We start from the raw sequence: 19,241 nt of genomic DNA on the forward strand, positions 1-19,241 counted from the left end.
TCTTCCCAGCTTGGCTTGGAACTAAATGGACTCCTTCAGGGGACGGTTATTTCTGGGAGAGTAGTAAAATAGCGGTATTGTATTATCCTTAAACGACTGAAAGCCACTATGTAACAATAAAGCAAAGAGTACAACAATAACAAGACTGATATAGCCTATTGGTGAAAGAAGCTGTAACAAATGGGTAGCAAGTAGACAGGTAACAAAAACCTAATATCATGATATCAGACCAGGCTGCATAGTGTAAAAATAAAGATGCTGCAAATGTAAGACATTATGAAACATAGCGGATAGTTTAATGGTATTGTGGTACTGGTACATCACTGAGTTAATAGGATAATATACTGAAAAACAGGGAAAATAGTAAATGTAAAAGTAATGGTGCATTCAGCTGGTATACAGCTGTATCAGATATTTGTTTTGTTTTTAGAAATTACAGTATTGTTACCTCATTATCCAATCAGGAATCAAGTTTGTTTTATCCTTCCCCACCTCGCTGCATGCTGCCCCTGTGCTGCATGCCTTCATGATGCTGAGGAATGTTAAACACATTCATGTTTGGAAAAATCTGAAACTGAAAAACATCTTTGATTCAGTGACATATTTCAGATGTTACTGTGCCGTTTTTAAAGCATTGGCTACATTAGGTATTTCCTATTATTTTAGAGTTTCGTTGGGGGGGTTAGACAGTGGATAGACACGAAAGGGGGATGATACGGCATATTTTGCCCATTCACATCCCAGTTATTTCAGTCTCATTCTCTTTAGCCTCAGTGACTGGACTGGCATCCTTAACCTGCATTCACTCTCATAGTTTATGCAACATAGAGACAGTGGTAATTAAGAGGTAATTTATGCAACAGTAATTAAAATGAGACAACAGGGGGCCATAGAAATCCTGTGGGCAGACTGCTCTGAGCATACTGTAGGTAATAAGAAATGTGTGCTATATGTGCAGCTCCCAAAATAATGCTTTCAATAGCTTACATCAATATTTTAAAGTCTTTTGCTGCTTTTTTTAGAGTGCAGTAACAGATGAATATTTCATCTTGGCATCTCATAAAATCTTCCTCTGTAGTACTCCACTGTAAAGTCTCCGGAGGTCAAACTCTTTATGAAATGAGTGTGATTTGTTTAAAAAATAAAGTATAACGGTAAATCAATTCTCCAAATATAGCAACACTATTTGTATATTATACATTTTTTTTTATTCATACTTCCATCTCTACTTCACATGAACCAGAAAGCCACTTTTATCTTCAGTCTCTATGAGGCAAAGTCTTCAGCTAGTCAAAACCTACGCGCAGCGCAGGTTGGATTCTTTTGTCAGTGTGTGTGTGTACACACACACTGCAGATATACACAACATACTTACAGTATATTTATCTCATGTAGAAAGTTAACTAAAAGTCTCTCTAGAAATCAAAACATTTTCTAAAAAAAGAAAAGAAAAAACATACAGTAGAATTCAGTACATATTTTATCAAGACACACTCAAAGAAGATTGAGAAGAATTTGCTGTGAGTTTGATCAGTGGTCATTTTCAGCAGGTTGTGTGTAATTCCTATTCCTATCATAAGTTAACCAAGGCTGTTAGCTAGTACCGTGTTGTATGGGCGGCACCAAGGTCTTGCTGGCTCTGTGACAAGCAAGGCAAATGCCAATTAATACAGTCAATGAAGCCGACAATTCATTAGTTGTCAGTCAGTTGTCATCCAGAACTCAGGTCACCTTGGTTCAACAGCTGTGCAGCGATAGCAATCATACAATCGTTCGTGTAATGCAGATAAACTGTGAAGAAGAAAGATTGAAAACAAAGAGAGCAAAACATTTGTTACCTGTGTGAGGGCTTGTAGCTTAGATTAGTTTAAGTCAAATTTGTTGGATCCAATAAGAAACATCAAGTTTTGAAGGGAATGATGGTGAAAAAATATTTAATTTGCATAATTGTGGAGATTGATGAAATGAAATTCAGTTCCGCTGTGACAGTTCCTTGGAGGCTCGAGTGAAGATCTAATTTGGACTGAAGAGAATGTGCGTTTCACAGCAGTTCAATATTAAAATGTGTCTTCTCTATAAATGACTTCCCTCAGCCTTGACAGTGAAATAAAAGTGTCCCAAGATTAAAATCAGGTCAATAAAACCAACGTTGGGGAGTACAACCAACTTAATCAAGCATTTACCATGTTTCGTTCAAAACAGTATGAGAATGTTGTCATTTTTAAAACAAAAAATGAAATATAAGCTTCTGAAAAAAAAAAAAAAATTTCATCTTTCACTTTGAAAAACATACACTTTAAATCATTTCAATCACACTTTCATATATATATATATATATATATGACATTTCTGTACCATCATATCCATGAAGTGTAACTTCACTATAATCTTTCAGTGTCATCAGGATTGCAAAAGTGATTTCTATAAAACAGAAAACATTTCCAACCACTAACATTCAGGTCTTAAGGTTCCCATGTGTTATCATACTCAGTGCCTTCTTAAAATGTAATACTCGCACACACACAGCAGGGGTCCAATCCTGAAGCTTTTCTGCTGTTCTCAATAAGTTAGTCAGTAACACGCCATGCAGGCGCACAGTAAAGATACAATTCCCTCATACAAATCACTCATTCTTGCCTTGCCCTGAAATAGACAAGTGTTTCAGTCTTAGATTGGGCTTTGGGATGTGACATTGAAAGAAATTCACATGTTGAATAGAATAATGCACAAATATTCCATTCCAGCAGAAGTAATTTGTTGCACAACAATCCAGCAGGATTAAAATCCAGCTATTTCTAATGAGTTTGGAAGTTGTAAATCACCGGTGTGATTGTCAAATGAACTAAAACACCACAAAAACAATTTCCCCAGCCCTGCAATCACCTTCAAACTAAATTGCTGCCATTTCTTTCTTTCATGCTTTATCTGAAAAGGCCTTTTTTTAACACAAGGAAGTTGTTCTTTATTTTTAGAAGTGCTTTCATCACTAGTCTGTCAGCTGTCAGGGATCTCTGTTGACAAACTCTTAAGAGATGCTCTTTACCGCACCTAACCCAGTATATATATATAATACATGACATACATGATAAATACTTCATTTAAAACATGATAATTTGTGAAGGTACATTTTGACTTTTCTTTTGGTTCAATTTAGTTACGTAAAGTTCATTTTCATGCTTTCATTGCATCCAAGACTGACACTTGAAATCGGGGAGAGTATAATATGGGTTGAAGTAGGTGTTTTTAAAGGAATAGTTTGACAATTTGGGAAATATGCTAATTTGCTTTATTGCTAAGAGTTATGTCAGAAGATTGATACCACTCACATATATGCATGCTAAGTAAGAAGCTAGAGTCAGGAGATGGTTACTCTAGCATTAAGACTGGAAAAAAGGGGAAACAGCTCGCCTGGCTAGCCTGTATGCTAGCCAGACGAGCGGTTTCCCCTGTTAGCTAAGCTAGCTGGCGGTTAGCCAGTAGAGCCCAGGCAGCAACATCCGGGCCTGAAAAGTGAAGCCAAAGCCGAAGTGCCTTCAACCTGCATTCTTTCTAATGGCCAGCATGGGGCGACTCCATTGGTTGCAAGAAGAAGTTGGCTTTTATAGAACTCTATGAGAAAATGACCCTACTTTACAGTTTTACTTACAGCGTTTGGTCGTACTATAAGACAATAAGAAGTTGACGGTTCATTTTCCCGGTAAGTACACAGTTTTAACACCAGCTAACTAGCACTAGCTAGTAATTTAGCATATCATTTAGCGCTCCTCCCCAGCACCACCCTCTCATATAAATATGATGACTTCTGGCTCCAAAAAAAATGTCAAACTTGAGGCTTCAAAACGGTAGTCCACAAACCAATGGGTGACGTCATGGTGGCTATGTCCACTTCTTGAATACAGCCTATGGTAAGGCCAGGAGTTGGGTTAGCATAAAGACTGGAAACAGGAGGAAACTGCTTACTAAACTAAGCTAACCGCCTGCTGGCTGTAGCTTCATATTTAACATACAGACACAAGAGTGGTATCAATCTTCACCTAACTTTCGGCAAGAAAGTGAGTAAGTGAATTTGAAAACTATTCCTTTTAGAGACGTCAAGCCACTAATATGGTGACATGGACAAAGAGTTGCTCATAGAGGGCAAATGAAGGGTTCATCTCCAAAATGTTTTATATCCATTTATCAGAGAAAAATAATCAAGTTCATCTTCAAATTTAGATGATCAATTCTGTCTTCTTCCTTTTGTCAACCATGGATTTTAGCTACATAGTATGTGTCAAACACTGACATGAATTGATATTTTAAGCAATCAATCATTTTGTGAAAGTAGGTGTAACTTTGTTTTCAAATGTTGGATATGTCATTTTGGAACAAAACTCTTTGATTGTAAACTGTACCCTGGTGGGGCAAATGCAAGGCGACATCCAAATGCATTAGCATTAAAAAGGCAGTCTGGCCGCTGAAGCCAGAAAAGAAAATTAAGAAACATACAAGTGTGGAATGGTAAAAATGTCACACTTTACAGCACACACTTGTGCGCACACGCACGCATGCACGCACTCACACACACACACACACACACACACACACATGCGCGAATATAATCGCGCAAATGCAGAATCATACTTGCACACTGGACATGTCACAGACATATCTGGCATGCATTTTTAGAAGAAAACACTTTTCATTAGAAATTCCTTAACTGGTCTAGAGCTCTGATAATTTCTTTATGTACATTAATTAACAATAAATATAGGTAATGTTTATATATTTTGAAATATATATATTAAATAATGAAATATTCTTATATATTTCAAATATATTCATAGAATTCTTTCTAATTTGAAACATTTTTAAAGAGATATAGTCACAGTTTAGTAATAAAACATGTAAGAACACAGGTCTCCCTATTGGTCTGGCTGCAGCACCCCTTTTTCAAAAATGAATAGGCTAAGTTCTGGCCTTTTTGTCCAAGCTAATACATTCTACTTCATTAAAAGGATGAGGAATAATGCAACGTAAGGTAGCTAACACTGTGGCAGGGACGACTGATTATGTAAATTGTGTATGAGGTTAAAAGTACTGGCTTAGGTCGCATCAGTCTTTAGATTCTACTTATAAATATTTCAACACAACAGTCTGACAGGGAACCAGCCCTGAGAAAGACAACACAGGCCAGCTTCAAACAAGGCAATAGGGACTGACTGGTGAAGCTGAGCTCCCAGCTACAACACTCCTTTTTGGTTGTGGAACGAAACTGTACTCTGATCACATGGAGGTTACTAAAAGGACGCTGCAGCCAGGACCTCTCGGAGGACGATAGGTTTGGAACAGTCTAGAGAGTGTAGACAGCCATTAAGACTCAAAGGGACCCCCCTTTCTTCGACTCAGTCTCTTCTCGTCTTCTGTTCTTCTTTTTTTTGACACACATAGACTGGAACTGGACCACATTAACACTGACTGAGGGGAGCTAGGTTGTCTAAATGCATGCAGTAGTTTTCCTTCTTTCTCTCCGCGACTCTCTGGTCGAAATGGCTTACAGTAGGATGCACTTGGAAATAAGAGAGTAGAAGGAAACGGTTCATCCCACAGGTGTAGCGAAGGAGCACCTTCCCACAATGCTTCAGTGATGTTGGGGACACCTCAGTTCCTGTGTGTGATAGGGAAACTTTCTGTCCGTCAATTTCCTCCTCCTGGGGGTTCTAAGCTCTGTGCACTGTAGACGACTGTTCCACTCTTTGTGTCTATTGGACCAGCTCACTGTTGGTCCCGCCTCCCCCTCTGTCCTCTCTCTTTGTCTTGCTGCTGCCTGCATACTGGTTCACAAACAAAACAGGTCCTACAGTATATTGCACAGCATGCCCTCATGGCCTTGTTGGTGATGTGTCAGTGATAGCGACTTCTCTTCTCCTCAGCCTCGGAGCTGTAATCACTTAAACCAATGCCTTGCTGGAGGTTCAATAAGGAGTCTTTCATCTAAAGAAGAGAAACAAGAGTTAGCTTGTTTATTAAAAAAATTGAAATTACACTGGCCTACATTAATGCATGGAACAAATAGGAATTCCCTCACTTCCTTTAGGATAAGACAATTCATGACCGTAGCTAGCTATGAGGTCAGTAATTATTTTCGAAAAAACCCACTCTCTGCATCTGAGAGACGTTAATCCGTTTTGAAACATACAGCTATCAAAGACAGCTATCTGTGTGGGAAAGACGGGCCACAACGTCTACCTGAGCAGTGCGTGTGCGTCGCGGAACCTCTTGCTTTTCATTTCGGCACCCATGTTAACAGGTTAGAGCAGCCACACAGCCCATGTAAGCAGTGTGGCTCAGGCGCGGTGCACAAACATTTGGGGTGGTACAGTTCACAAAACCCACGGTTCAGTTCGTATCACGGTTTTAGGGTCACGGTTTTCGGTTCTGTACGGTTGTTGTTGTTATTTTTTCTTTTAATCTTTAACACTCCAGAAATATACTTCAGCATATGATATATAAAAATGTTCCCACACACCAGACTTATATGACGCTGGCGCATCCTCCAACTCTGGGCAGCCTTCCTTATCTCTCCCACTTACAATTTCTACACATGACGTGACCTGCAGCACTCCACCGTTCTCTTAATACATCCATGCACTGCACTTGAGGAGTGGTCGGCTCGGCGCCTCTCAAAAACTGACGAAAATCTTTTAAACTGACCTTTGTCGATCAAAAAAGCAGACAGATTCAGCAACTGCATGGATTATTTCTCGCTTAAAATGTTTTCAGAAACAATTTTCGGTGAACTATTTTCGTAAAATACGAGATCGTATTCAGAACGAGCCGTCATTAGAGTCTGTTTTGAAATTCGGGAGCAGCAAGAACCACGTGACGCGTTCGTCCAATCAGCTGCCATGTGTTGCGTTCGTCACGCTCATCCCGCTTGTCATTTCCGGTAAGTGTTTTAAAAAGTCGAAAGTGGGCACTACGGCAGTAAGTGGTTAGTGCACATTAACAGTGTACTGACGAACCGTGTGACACACACACGCTCCGAACCGAGACAAGCGAACCGAACAGTTCGGATGTTTTTTCATGAACCGTACCACCCCTAACAAACATTACACACGCACAGAAGAAGAGTGAGAGTAAATTATGACCAGTGGTGGAAGAAGTACTCTGTTCCTTAGCCTACTTAAGTAAAAGTAGCCTAGTAATACATTAATGTAAAAACGCCATCACAAGAAAAAGTCCTGAATTGAAAATGTTACTGAAGTAAAAGTACAGAAGTAGGCTATTGTCAACAAAATGTACAGACATAACAGGCAAAAATATTGTTTTTTCAATACACTGGTCAAACTTTAGGTGTTGGGCTTTTCTGCTTCCATAACATGTCTTCATGGAGCTGAGCAACAGACACAAAAATTCTCAAACTCTCATTTATGGCGCTGTTGTTTTGTTTGGCATGAATGGTTTATGATTCTTGAGGATAACGGGACAAATGTAAACGATGTTTCATCATAGTGACATATTTCAATGGACTTAGATGGTAGAAAACAAAATTCAGCAATCTTAAACATGAACAGTAAATGTCTGTTTTTGCTGTCTCAGAATCAAAAGGCATTAGTTTCTTTCTAGAGTCACTCTTTTGCAAGGTAAATGAAAAATATTATGAGAAAGTCACTGTGCAACATGCAAATACACCAGTTTTGTCCACTGACTGTAGTGGCAATTATCTAAAAGGTTAATATAATAACCACAACACACTGCACTTAGCAGAAGAAGTGTGATTATCTTTTCAACCTCTGCTGTTACTATGTGCAACACAATTTGTATGTTGTGTGATTCCACTTGCCATATGCATGCATCCAGTAGTTCAGGGTTAGTGGCTCACAGGCGCCCTCTCTCAGTAGTGGATGTAATGCCTTTTGCAGTGCTCAATTGGTCATATATCATGAAATAGTTCACTTGGCAAAAAGGTGCTAAAATAACCTGTTGAACATTTATATAGTGTGCTGCGTCTGAGCTGACTGTGGCAAGCCAATTCTATGACTGACCAGTACATACAGTATGTTCTGTTCCTAGTTACATATGCAGTGTCTACCCATAACGTAATACAAAAGCAAGCACATTCCCAGGGAGTTGTTAACATTTTCACATCACATCATAGTTCTGACGTGATATTGAAAATGTCTCTTTGCGTCCGAGTACCTGGTCTAGCAGCACTACTGACGACTTGATAATCTCCCTCCACTTCTGCAGCTCGACGTCATGGTAACGCTGCTGTGCCTCCAGGAGCTGGGCCCACTCCATCTGTGTCTGAGGCAGTTTACTGGCAAACACACATACACACACACATTAGCCAACATCAGGGTGCAGCCCCTAAATAATGACTTCCATTTTGAGGGACTGCCAACAAACAGTTTGGTAAATTGTTTCAGTAAGCCCAGAGCTATTTAGAGGTAATTTTAGAAGCTCCATGTTTTCCTGTCACACACGTCAATGGCCATATGGATATAGTTTAGTGTGTATGTTTTACAGTGTGTGTGTGTGTGTGTGTGTGTGTGTGTGTGTGTGTGTGTTTAGGTCTGTAACGGTATGTGTATATTTGTGTGTGATCACCTATTGAGCCAAATAGAACTTTGTATTCTAAAATGCCCAAAATATCAATTAACCAAATAAAATAAGTTCTGTATAAATAATGGATGCTAATACTGTAGGTGTGTGTGCACTTGTTTGTGTGCGAGTGTACCTTTCATGAAGCCGCAGACCTTGCCAGGTTGTTAAAGACTGTGCAGAGTACTCCAGCATCCACAGCTTGTAGAAGAGCATCATGTTGAGGAACACCAGCAGGACCAGGCTGAAGGAGGGCAAGAAGGAAAGAAGGAGATTCAACAAATAAGTCCTCCCCTTTGCATTGTTATTCATTCATGAGGCCCTTAATGGGACAGTTCACCCCAAAATCAAAAATACATATTTTTCCTCTTACCTGTAGTGCTATTCATCAGTCTAGATCGTTTTGGTGCGAGATGCACAGTGTTGGAGAGATGTCTGCCTGATTTTCAAATGGAACTAGATGGCACTCCGCTTGTAATGCTCAAAACGCCCAAAAAATTAATTTTTCATGATTATCACCCGGTTACTCAAGATAATCTACAGATCTGGTTGTGAGCAGTTTCATGTAGGAACTATTATCTTTCTACTGAACTACACCTGCCAACCGTATCACCAGTAGAAGAAAGCGTACTCATGGACGAGAGACTAGTGCTCGTAACAGGGCGAGATGTAAACATCAATTGCCTTTTCTCCACAGCTGAGCTGTAGCGAATTTAGCCCAGGTGAGCTAGCAGTATCGGTTAGCAATAAACTCATTTCCACAAACTAGCAATTAAACTCACAACCAGGTTTGTGGATTATCTTGAGTAACCGGGTCATTTCTGGAAAGAGACATTGGTGCGATTTGAGCACCCCAATATAATGGTTCCATTATATTCAAGAGAAGGCAGACATCTCTGCGGCCAATATCGCCAACACTGGGCAAATCGCACCAAAACACCAGATTGATAGATAGCACTACAGATCAGAGGAACAATATGCATTTTTGATTTTGGGGGTGAACTGTCACTTTAAGTAACTAATGTATACATGGCAATGACAAACTATGCTGGGAATACTTTTTTTTAACAAATTCCTCAGGCTTTGCTGGCTAACAAAATGTTGTACCTTAGACAGATCCTATGGATGGCAATGAGAGGAGAGGAGAGAAAGGTTACACTCAAGACACCAACAATGAGATATTTATAAGAAAATTAAATTTGACAAAAACTCCACAGAGCCTACTGGAACAAAAAGATGAAGTAACGAAACAAGTGACTTTCTGTTTTAATACATGAGATGAGCATGTGTCAAATGTACTTGGATCCTCATGTCTAGATACACAAGCATCCCTATTTGAGTGATTGTGTGTGTGTGTGTGTGTGTGTGTGTGTGTGTCTTGTGATGAGTTGCATACACAAAGCTGATGATGAGCAGCAGTTTGGAGACGCTGTACAGAGCGAGGCCTGCGGGCAGGTGATGGTGCTCTGGACTCTGGTGTCTGGTTTGTGTGGAGCCTGCCACTTGTTTGATCCTCTGAATCACTTCCTCATCTGTCGGCGTGGTAACGGGGCTGAGCGCCTCGTCCATATGCTGGCTGCGCATGTGGGGGAGTGGCCTCTTCTTCCGCCTCACCGTGGAGTTTTTTATCACCTTCGGAGAGAGCTGGTGGGACTCCAGTATCTCCTCCAGCTTGGCCAGCTCCAACTCTGAGAGGGAAGAAGACAACTGTTACACATTCATAGACTCACTTAAAGAGTGCTAGATATGTTGGAAAGAAACATTTGCATACTACAGTTTGTGGAGTATCTGTTTAATTGTTTTCATTCCCATCTCCTCTTTCTTTAAAAGCAGCCAAAATACCATAATTCTGTGATTCAAATTTCTACAAAACATATCACAACATATTCTAACTGTCAAAACAGACAAACAAACAACACTCAAGTTTACCTAGATGGCGGAAGTTCTCTGCTAGCCCGCTCCAGAAGTTTTTCTCTATGAAGCCTTTCACCAGCCCCCACGGCTGTTTCCTGTAGCGCAGCTCTGTCGATACCCTGAGAGGCAGACAGATATGCATTTATACTTATGGATAGACTCTTACAATAAGATGTAAAACTGGAAATATAAATAGGTAAAATACAAAATTGAGAGCAAACTGAAAAGATGCTGAAAACAAAAACAAAAGATTAACATAGATTAGCCTTAACATAAATCAATGTCTCATTTGGCAGGTGTGAGCTGTTGGTGTCTGACCACGTCTTACTCACCGTAACCGACACTTGTTCTTGGCGACCCTGGTGAGCATGTAGCGGTTGAGAGTGTAGAAGTAATCGTGGTAGGGCACATCATGTGTAATGACCTCAGCATCGATGATGTAACACTCACTCTCCTGGCTGGCTTTGTACAGAGTCTGATTAAAGAAGGGAAATGTGGTGACTATTACTTTGAAAGCCATCTCAAACTCAGAAGGTATAAATAATAAGAAATGTTTATGAGAGTTGACTGTACCTGTGTCTCAGTGACTGTGGCTGTTTTGGGGGCCAGGGGGTTGGACAGCGAGATGGTGTACAAGATCTCTCTTGTCTGGTTCCCAGCCTCCTCTGTCTTCCACGGGTGGTACACCACCTCTAAACAGCAACACGGTGAGAGAGAGAATTAATGACGCGTGCAGGGGACCACATTTTTGGTCTGCCTTCACTCCAGAGAGGTCAGAGTTCAGATGTAGAAGCAGCAGAACTACTGACCTGAGAATCGTCTCTGCTCCATGAAGTCACTCATGAACTGCGACTCTGTGAAAAGGATGGCGTAGAGCTTGTCCACACTTAACTTGTAGATCTCATTGATGTACTGCCTGCCATTCAGATCCTCATGAAAGGCCTGTACTTCACCTACATACCAAGACAAGATGACAAATAAATTTAAGCGGTGTCTTCGCAAGTTAGTTTTGAAATCTGGTTAGTAGCATCATCTACTGTACATCATCCTGTTATGAGTGGTGTAGTCTCGCAATGCCAGACCTTCCTCCACAGCGCTGCGCAGGAGGGTCTGGCTAGTCCACACAGCATTCCGGTTTGGGAGAAAAACTTGCTCTGGTTTATTGGCATTTCTTTAAACCAATCACAATCATCTCCTCACGGAGCAACGGTGCCTCTGCAAAATAGCCTCGGGAAGGAACTTGTTTTGGTGGAACGTGTACGTTCAAAGGTTGTTTTAGTCGTGCAACAGAAAACTCAGATTGGACAGATAGTCTAGCTAGCTGTCTGGATTTACCCTGCAGAGATCTGAGGAGCAGTTAACCATAGTCCTCATATATCGACCAGAGTTTAAAATGGTAAGTAACAGACATCCGGCTGAAATGAAAGACATCCGGCGGAATTTCCGGCGGCACCTGAACAATCCCGGAAGTGGAACGTCGTGGATATAGACTATGAGTGGTGAAATCAATAAAAGAGTTTGTTACCCTCGTCGTGTGTTTCGGAGGAGTCGCTGAGTTCAGTGGGGATGTCTTCGTTGTCATTGAAGTCCAGAGAGGGTGAGGGGACAAGACCACCAGGCCCGCTGGTATCATTGTTCTCTTCCAGCAAAAGGGGCAGAGCAAGCAGCTCACCATCTGGTAGGCAGTCTGCATACTCTTCTGCTGGGAGGTCAAACTGGGGATAAGAAGAACATGAGCATCAATCCCATCAACACTGTTGTCAAGGAAATGTATTCATTTTTCTGACCCATAGAGGTGTTGCACTTGATTCGACTCGTATAAATGTGTGTATGTATGCCTCTAACTTACTGTGATGGGTGTGTCATGGTTGCCTGGACTAGGGATGGTGATGTTTGGGACGACCTTCTTATGTAGCGAAGGAGGGCTCCCCTCAGGCTTGGCCTCAGCGCTGCTCTTAGACAAGTTGTCATTGTTGATCTCGTTCTCTTCATTGGGAATCTCTTCACTGAACCTGAAGGCACCAGAGAACAGCGACAACAACTTCAGTTCTGCTCATCTCACATCGTGAATGACATTCTTGTAAAACCTGTGTCAAGCAATGTTTGCAGACTTTTTTCTTTAAGATTATTATTAATATTTTGTTTGGCCTTTGTTTGATAGAATAGCTGGAGAGGAAAGGGGGGGCATGGTGCAAAGGGCCACGGATCGGACTCGAACCCGGGCCACTGCGGTAAGGACTGAGCCTTAGTATATGGGGCGCACACTCAACCAGGTGAGCTACCAGGGTGCCCTGTTTGCAGAAAGTGAAGGTGTGATTTGGATTACTTAGGTGGCTAGATAGGCAGTATTTGACATGTCTGATATCACAATTGATATCAGAATGTTTGGACAATCACAGGAGTTTTTGATTTCATTAACAGTTTTGAAACAAGTCTATATGTGTGTGAAACAAGTGAAAATTATCTCCACTTCACTTGACTAATAGGAATGTAGACTATTATCTCTCATTAACAAAGTCACATTCACTTCAGGCCCATCTAATTTGACCTCGGTTCAGCCTTTGGAGTAAATCTTTTCTCTCACATTGCCAGTTTGAGTTCACTTAGAGAAGTGTACAGACAGCTGGATAGAAGTAAAAGAGTTTCAGTGTTTCCTCAAAGTCGAGTTGACAGAAAACTTCAGACATTGTGATTGCACTGTAGACCAAACAGATTCAAACCATGGCTCTGTATTGATTTCACCTAGTGAATCCACTTCAGACATGAAGGGAAAATATGAATAAAGGAAGAGACAGAGCAGAGAAGGGTGTTTTAAGCCTTGTTGTGTTTCACCTTTACAGCTTAAAGTTGAAAACAAATACTATACATTGCAGTGTATATGATGAGAAGAGAAGCAGAGAAGGATATTAATTGTGTAAACGGATTAATTCAGAGAGCTGGAGAAGAGTGTGAAGCTTGTATGTGACTGGGACATGTGAGTGTTGCTTGTTGCAGCTCACATTGGGCTCTCTAATTATTTTTGCAATTTGGGCAATTAGGTAATCAACTGAAAGATGTTTAAAGCAGTAACCATAGTAACGATAATGCAGCATAAAGAGACTCACCCCATGGTGTTGAAGTCATCATCAGGTGGAACATAGTCCTCATCGTCACTAGTTAGGCCTAGCTCGTTGCCATAGCACTGATGAACAAAGTGCCAAAGTTCTTTGGGGCACAGGGGCTGCAGTCAACCAATCACAGTAAGAAATGAGAGCACTCAAAAATACTGCAGAGTAAAATTATGAACATTATCTCTCAGACAAATATTAGCAGAATCACAAACTAGCAGATCAGATTTGCTTACCTTGTCCAGCAGCGCATTTTGCCACAGTCTGAACATCATCATGTAAGTCCTATCCCTGGCTCCAAATGAGGTGAAAAAGTGCTGTGAAAAATAAATGGTAATTATGTATGAGTCTGGTGAGCACTGGAATGAAATAACACTAACTGTGGAAATGAAAGGGCCAATTTTGTGGAGCATGGTTTAAAGTCTAGTCTAGGATTACTTTAAGTAACTCAAGGCTTCCCTAACGTCTCTTTAGACGAAAATGATTAGATTTAAAACATATTCACTGTTCAGTCTCACATTACTTTTTTAATATAAATGCCTATATTTAGTGTTGCATTCTGTATCATTTACCTTCTCAGTGTCAGTGCAGACCTGGATGGCATTGGGAATGAGGCGGGCAGTCTTTTCTTTTGTCATTGAGCAGATGTCCTTTAGCCGCACTGTCAGCTACACACACACACACACACACACACACACACACACACACACACACACAAATGTAAACAATTATACACACACATTATAGTTCCAAGTATGACCCAATACTGCCGATATAACTAGAATTATCTAGTCTAGACTCATAATATATGTAGTGAAGACTTTGAAGCATTCACACATCTTCAACCCGGCAGCACAGAAGATCTATACAATTACCACAATTTCAAGGTGGGCACCTAAGATTAGTGTCACTAATTCAGTATCCGAGCAAATGTGAAATATGGTCACAATCTCCCCCTTCTGTTCCTGAGTTATGGCGTTGACGAGAAAAGTGTTTCTGCAGAACATTATGATGTCACAGAAGTTGACCTTTAGGATATAAAATGTCACTTTCTTGTTTTATCCAATTAGACATTTGTGTGAAATGTTCTCAAAATTAGCATATCAATTATTGAGTTATGGCCAGAAATGCATTTTGTGAGGTTACAATTACAGTTACAGTACCTTAACCTTTGACCACCAAAATCTAACCAGTTTATCCTTGAGTCCAAGTGAACGTTAGTGCCAAATTTGAAGGAATTCCCTCCAGGGGGTCCTGAGATATCGTATTCACAAGAATGGGATGGACGGACAACCCGAAAACATGAGCATTAAAAATCATGGGAATGCACAGAGATCCTGGGGATTAAAAAGCATACCAGTGTTTCCCAGCGGAAGATGTTGCTATAGAAACAGATCCAGTTCTCAGAGAGGTAGAGTCGTCCCTGCAGGAGGATGTCGCGTTGAAGAGCACAAGAGTAGTCTGGAGAATAAAGACATTACATTGTTAGATAAAAATACCACCACATATGTTAAGTATGATGCAAAATTACAAATTACATCACCGAGTACAACATCACTAAGACAGAAAAGCGTTAAATAATTCAGACGGTCATCGAAAAGTATGTCCATCAAGAGATCAGACATAAGAACATGCTGGTATCTAATCACATTCATTTAAATTAACAGTTAATTTGATAGAGCTCACTTCACTGTTACAAAGAAACCTCACTGTAGTGCATTTCAGTACTCCCATTGTGTGTATATCCTGTTTATTAGCTGGGGACTCGTCATTAACAAACCATAAACTCATAAACCATGAGGTCAGTTTTAACCTAGAGTTTTATTTTTTAATTATGGGTTCATGGCATAGTGCAGTATGTAGCTTAGACTGCTGGAAAAGTTCATTACCGGGTTAGAATTGCTCTAAAATTAGTAGAGGATTGTATTATTTTTACATGGTCAGTGATCTAGACATATTTAAATCATGCCAGGATGTTCAACACCTGGCATGTCCAATATTTGTTTGTGTCTCCTCTCTGTTCTGACAAAATTAATAATTTTCTAATGAATGATAACTTAGCTGCACCCTGCCGGTGTGCCCTGTGTGTCTGTGGCTTCCACTCACCAACAATGAGTCTCTCTGTGTCAGGGAGCTGCTTGAAGAGTTTCCTAAAGTCCTCATTGCGCTGCTTGTATGTCGGGCTCAGCACCTGCAGTGACAGGCAGAGTCAGAAACACCAACATGCACACACGCTTCCAACACACACACACACACACACACACACACACACACACACACACACACACACACTTCCAAAATCAAAATTTAAACATGCTCTCTGACTCGCTCACTCACAAGTGCCGTCTCTGTCACGCAGACGCAGACCTGTGTTATTTGTTTCCTTGAGCATGTGAAATACCCTTGTTAAAACTACCCACAGGTTTGATAGGGATTCTGGTGTACTCTAACCATACCATGGAATTCACTCTGTGGGTGGTTTTGACAGGCACTACAAATGGATGTATAGTGAATTGCAAGCATAGGTATGTGGCCTGAATTATTTACTTTAAGGCTGCATCAGTTATGATACTCAATAACAAAGTGCATTTTCGAAACATCATCCTGCTGCAGATCATTCAACAACACATGCTGCCGTGACTGTGAGCATTTACAAGATGAGTCACATTCTCAGATTTGCAATACAAAGCAACAATGTGTCTGACAATGATGCTTTTGTCTAGTGACAAGGGGAAGGACAACTGATGAAACCTCAAACAAAACTGTGCATAGTGGTTTTGATTAACCTGGTCAAACAAATGCTTTTCAGCACAGGGAAAGATATGCTATTCAACGTGATTATACTTTTTTTTGCTGGGCTTCAGCGGACTTAATTATTTACAGGGGAGTGATGTTTTAAATATCTCCAAATGTGTGCCAAACTGACGGTCCTCACTGTCTGTGCCAGATGCTTCCCTTCCACAGGAAAGCTTCAGGAAACAATAGCTGCCAACACGATAACAAGATCGGCACGGGTGGGAAAAGAACATCTTGTTCATATTAAAAATGACTAAATGTGCTTCCCTTCTTAAACAAAGCAGTTGAAATACTGAAATACTGTTTGGGAGTGTTTGTTTATGCTTCTACTTGCCTTTGAGAAAAATGTGGTGATGACAAACACTGCCCTGAGTGACATCTCTGAAAGCCCCAACTAATTGCCTGGAACTGAAATTTGACTGCCTTAACTACACACCATCTTGTTGCTTCTTTTTTTACAATCTTCGACCAAAAATAACCGAAACACACCTACACACTTCTCATACATCAAGTTACTCACACAGTAACCCGATGAACACTCCAAATAACAGGCCTCTATGAACTCTGGAAGAATTCAAATAGCTATGACTCATACCCAAACTAGTGTTTTCTTTAGAAGAGGGGAATTACCATAGAATGCTTACAGCAACATATAATAAAAAGTGCTAGAAAGCCTTTTCTCTGATCCGTCTCTTGTGACTTTACTTTGCCTAAAAAGAGCTCAGAAATCTGTCTAAACCCCAAAAGTTTTGAACTTCTCCACATCACTTTCTTAACTCATCTCCATGTGGTTTTCAACTTCAACAAGTGGAGATCAACTTACAGCAGGGATCTCCTCAGTGTCCCACACAGGATCCTGAAGGTCCGAGGCAGCCCAGCCACACTCCCAACCCCACTCCCCTCTAGCTGGACCCTGCAGGAGCCACCCTGCCAACGCCTCATCCAGCTCCAGCACGGCCTCCCAGTCCGAAATCGTACAGTCCTCATCCAATTCCATATTCACCACACCAGATCCTTTTTGGCGCCTGTATGGCAGCTAATTTTCCAAAACGGGGGCCCAGCGGGCTTTTCTGACGTTGGAGGACTTGTCAGTTACAGGAGGTTTGGAAAATAAGAGTAGACAGAGCTTGTGAGTCCAGTGGTTTGGAAGCTTAAGTATCCGCCCCGTTTAGGGTGCTGCTCCCTTTCAGCGTTGAGCAGTGGTCACGGCACACTCCAGCCACATGATCCTTGTCTCGCTGTGTTGTGCTCTGGCTCTCTCTCTCTCTCTTCCTTTCACACACACAGGGAGAGGAGTTATGGCTGTTGCCCTCTAGTAACCCCGGTCAACAAGTCCTTTATTATCATGCCGGTAGCTTTTTCTTTTTTTCCTGCTTTCTCCTCCTGGTAAGTATATGAGCTGAGTGTGTGTAAGTGGGGTGCTGTCCAGGTTTGACTGCCTTGTAATTACCCAGTTTATGACCAGAAAAGAATGAAGCGAGTTTACTTTATGGAGACTGGAGAGGAGAGCTTATACAAACAAACTGGCTGGGAAGAAAGAGGCTATGAGGAAAGAAAACAGGACTGAATAAAAAAGAGGAATCAATGTTTTCAGCCCACTGAAGTACGTGTTGAGACTGTCTTGCTGTCTGTCCAAGTGATTGAGTTACAGAGAACAGATGTGAGCATAACCTCCAGTTACCTCCGCCTGCAAAACAACACCATCAATCTTGACAGGCTCTGCACTGGTTTGCAGTCCAGAGCTTCGGTCGCAGGGTGAAGTTGCCAGATAAACATACAGTAAATATTTCTGTTTGTCGGTTTCCTTTGACCAATCATTTTATGTATGAAAAGCTGCTGGAATCCAAACTAAAAGGTGCTAAAAGTACCCATTTGAAAGTTATTTAAGGTATATGTAGCACCCCCTCCTTTCTTCATGCCTTGGTATTGGGGTCATCCATGTACTCATGATACTTGATCACCCCCTGTTACTCTAAGCAGGCAAGAAAAATGCAGAGCTTGCAGCTCCTATTTTAGCAGCGCTTAAAAAAACAATTGGTATTCTTAACTAAACATATTTCAAGAGTCAAGAAGGTGGGCATAGTGATGGAAGTCCCAGCAGCAATGAAAATGCTTTATTCCCAATCCTCACTTCAACAGGCCATTGAGGAGATGCAGTAAAAACAGATATGAAAAGAATCTTCAGCAGCAGGCCTCTTGAAAAACAGGGCTGATTATTTATGCACAGCTCTAAAAAGGCATTTATCCTGTTGGAAATGGCTTTACATCATGTTAATGAAATTTACGCGGAATGAGGGTTAGTCTTCTTAAAAATTGACGGCAGAACAAATCATTCCTCGAAATTACTTGTGGCGTCCGTGCAGAGAGTCCTTTACTTCCTGCTCATTCAATTAATTTCCTCCAATGAATCAAGCAAAGAAAGAGGGCATTGTGACTGATGCAGCAACCAGTGCTCAGGTGACAGTGTCATACTTGGGATGAGGTGGGACTGTGGATACAGCGTTTAGGGATTTGGTTAACTATTAACACTAGACAAACAGTAGGGGATGGAAGAGACTGGTACTGTAAACCAGGGTGGGGTTTTAGTATTTTAAGGGGGGTGAGGGCTCAAGGTGTGCGAGTCCATGCTGTTAACAACAATACCATCCTTTTACTGTGGTTGTTAGTCATTTGAAAGGCAAAGTATGTTGGCGCATATCGATCTGAGTGAAGCAATGTGAAAGGCCTGATGTACACTCTCTGCTGCATCGATCTATGTAGATCTAAACAAATTGTATTAATTCGCTGTCTAAAGTTTGTCCGTGTTTTCCCTCTTGTTGCTAACTTCCTGTAGCCTGT

General features: G+C 41.1%; 1 protein-coding gene across 4 annotated transcripts in view; it reads right to left on the reverse strand.

The window, feature by feature from the left end:
• Positions 1-1,246: 1,246 nt before the first annotated feature.
• Positions 1,247-19,241, reverse strand: part of gramd1bb (GRAM domain containing 1Bb) — a 91,800-nt gene continuing 73,805 nt past the window's right edge. Inside the window, exons 9-24 of one of the 4 annotated variants that reach the window (XM_078246562.1) lie at positions 15,714-15,798; positions 14,965-15,068; positions 14,180-14,275; positions 13,844-13,924; positions 13,605-13,720; positions 12,350-12,512; positions 12,026-12,215; positions 11,310-11,453; positions 11,074-11,192; positions 10,833-10,975; positions 10,516-10,619; positions 9,983-10,274; positions 9,694-9,705; positions 8,723-8,830; positions 8,182-8,302; positions 1,247-5,973 (exon numbers count right to left, since the gene is read on the reverse strand). In XM_078246562.1, the coding sequence (XP_078102688.1) occupies positions 5,884-5,973; positions 8,182-8,302; positions 8,723-8,830; positions 9,694-9,705; positions 9,983-10,274; positions 10,516-10,619; positions 10,833-10,975; positions 11,074-11,192; positions 11,310-11,453; positions 12,026-12,215; positions 12,350-12,512; positions 13,605-13,720; positions 13,844-13,924; positions 14,180-14,275; positions 14,965-15,068; positions 15,714-15,798 (1,968 nt within the window). In that variant the 3' untranslated portion in view covers positions 1,247-5,883. Of the gene's footprint in view, positions 5,974-8,181; positions 8,307-8,657; positions 8,831-9,693; positions 9,706-9,982; positions 10,275-10,515; positions 10,620-10,832; positions 10,976-11,073; positions 11,193-11,309; positions 11,454-12,025; positions 12,216-12,349; positions 12,513-13,604; positions 13,721-13,843; positions 13,925-14,179; positions 14,276-14,964; positions 15,069-15,713; positions 15,799-17,226; positions 17,631-19,241 lie in introns of those variants that run through there. The other 3 variants (XM_078246563.1, XM_078246561.1, XM_078246564.1) reach the window with 3 other exon arrangements.

Source organism: Sander vitreus, chromosome 3, assembly GCF_031162955.1.
Source record: "Sander vitreus isolate 19-12246 chromosome 3, sanVit1, whole genome shotgun sequence".
Classification (NCBI taxonomy): domain Eukaryota; kingdom Metazoa; phylum Chordata; class Actinopteri; order Perciformes; family Percidae; genus Sander; species Sander vitreus.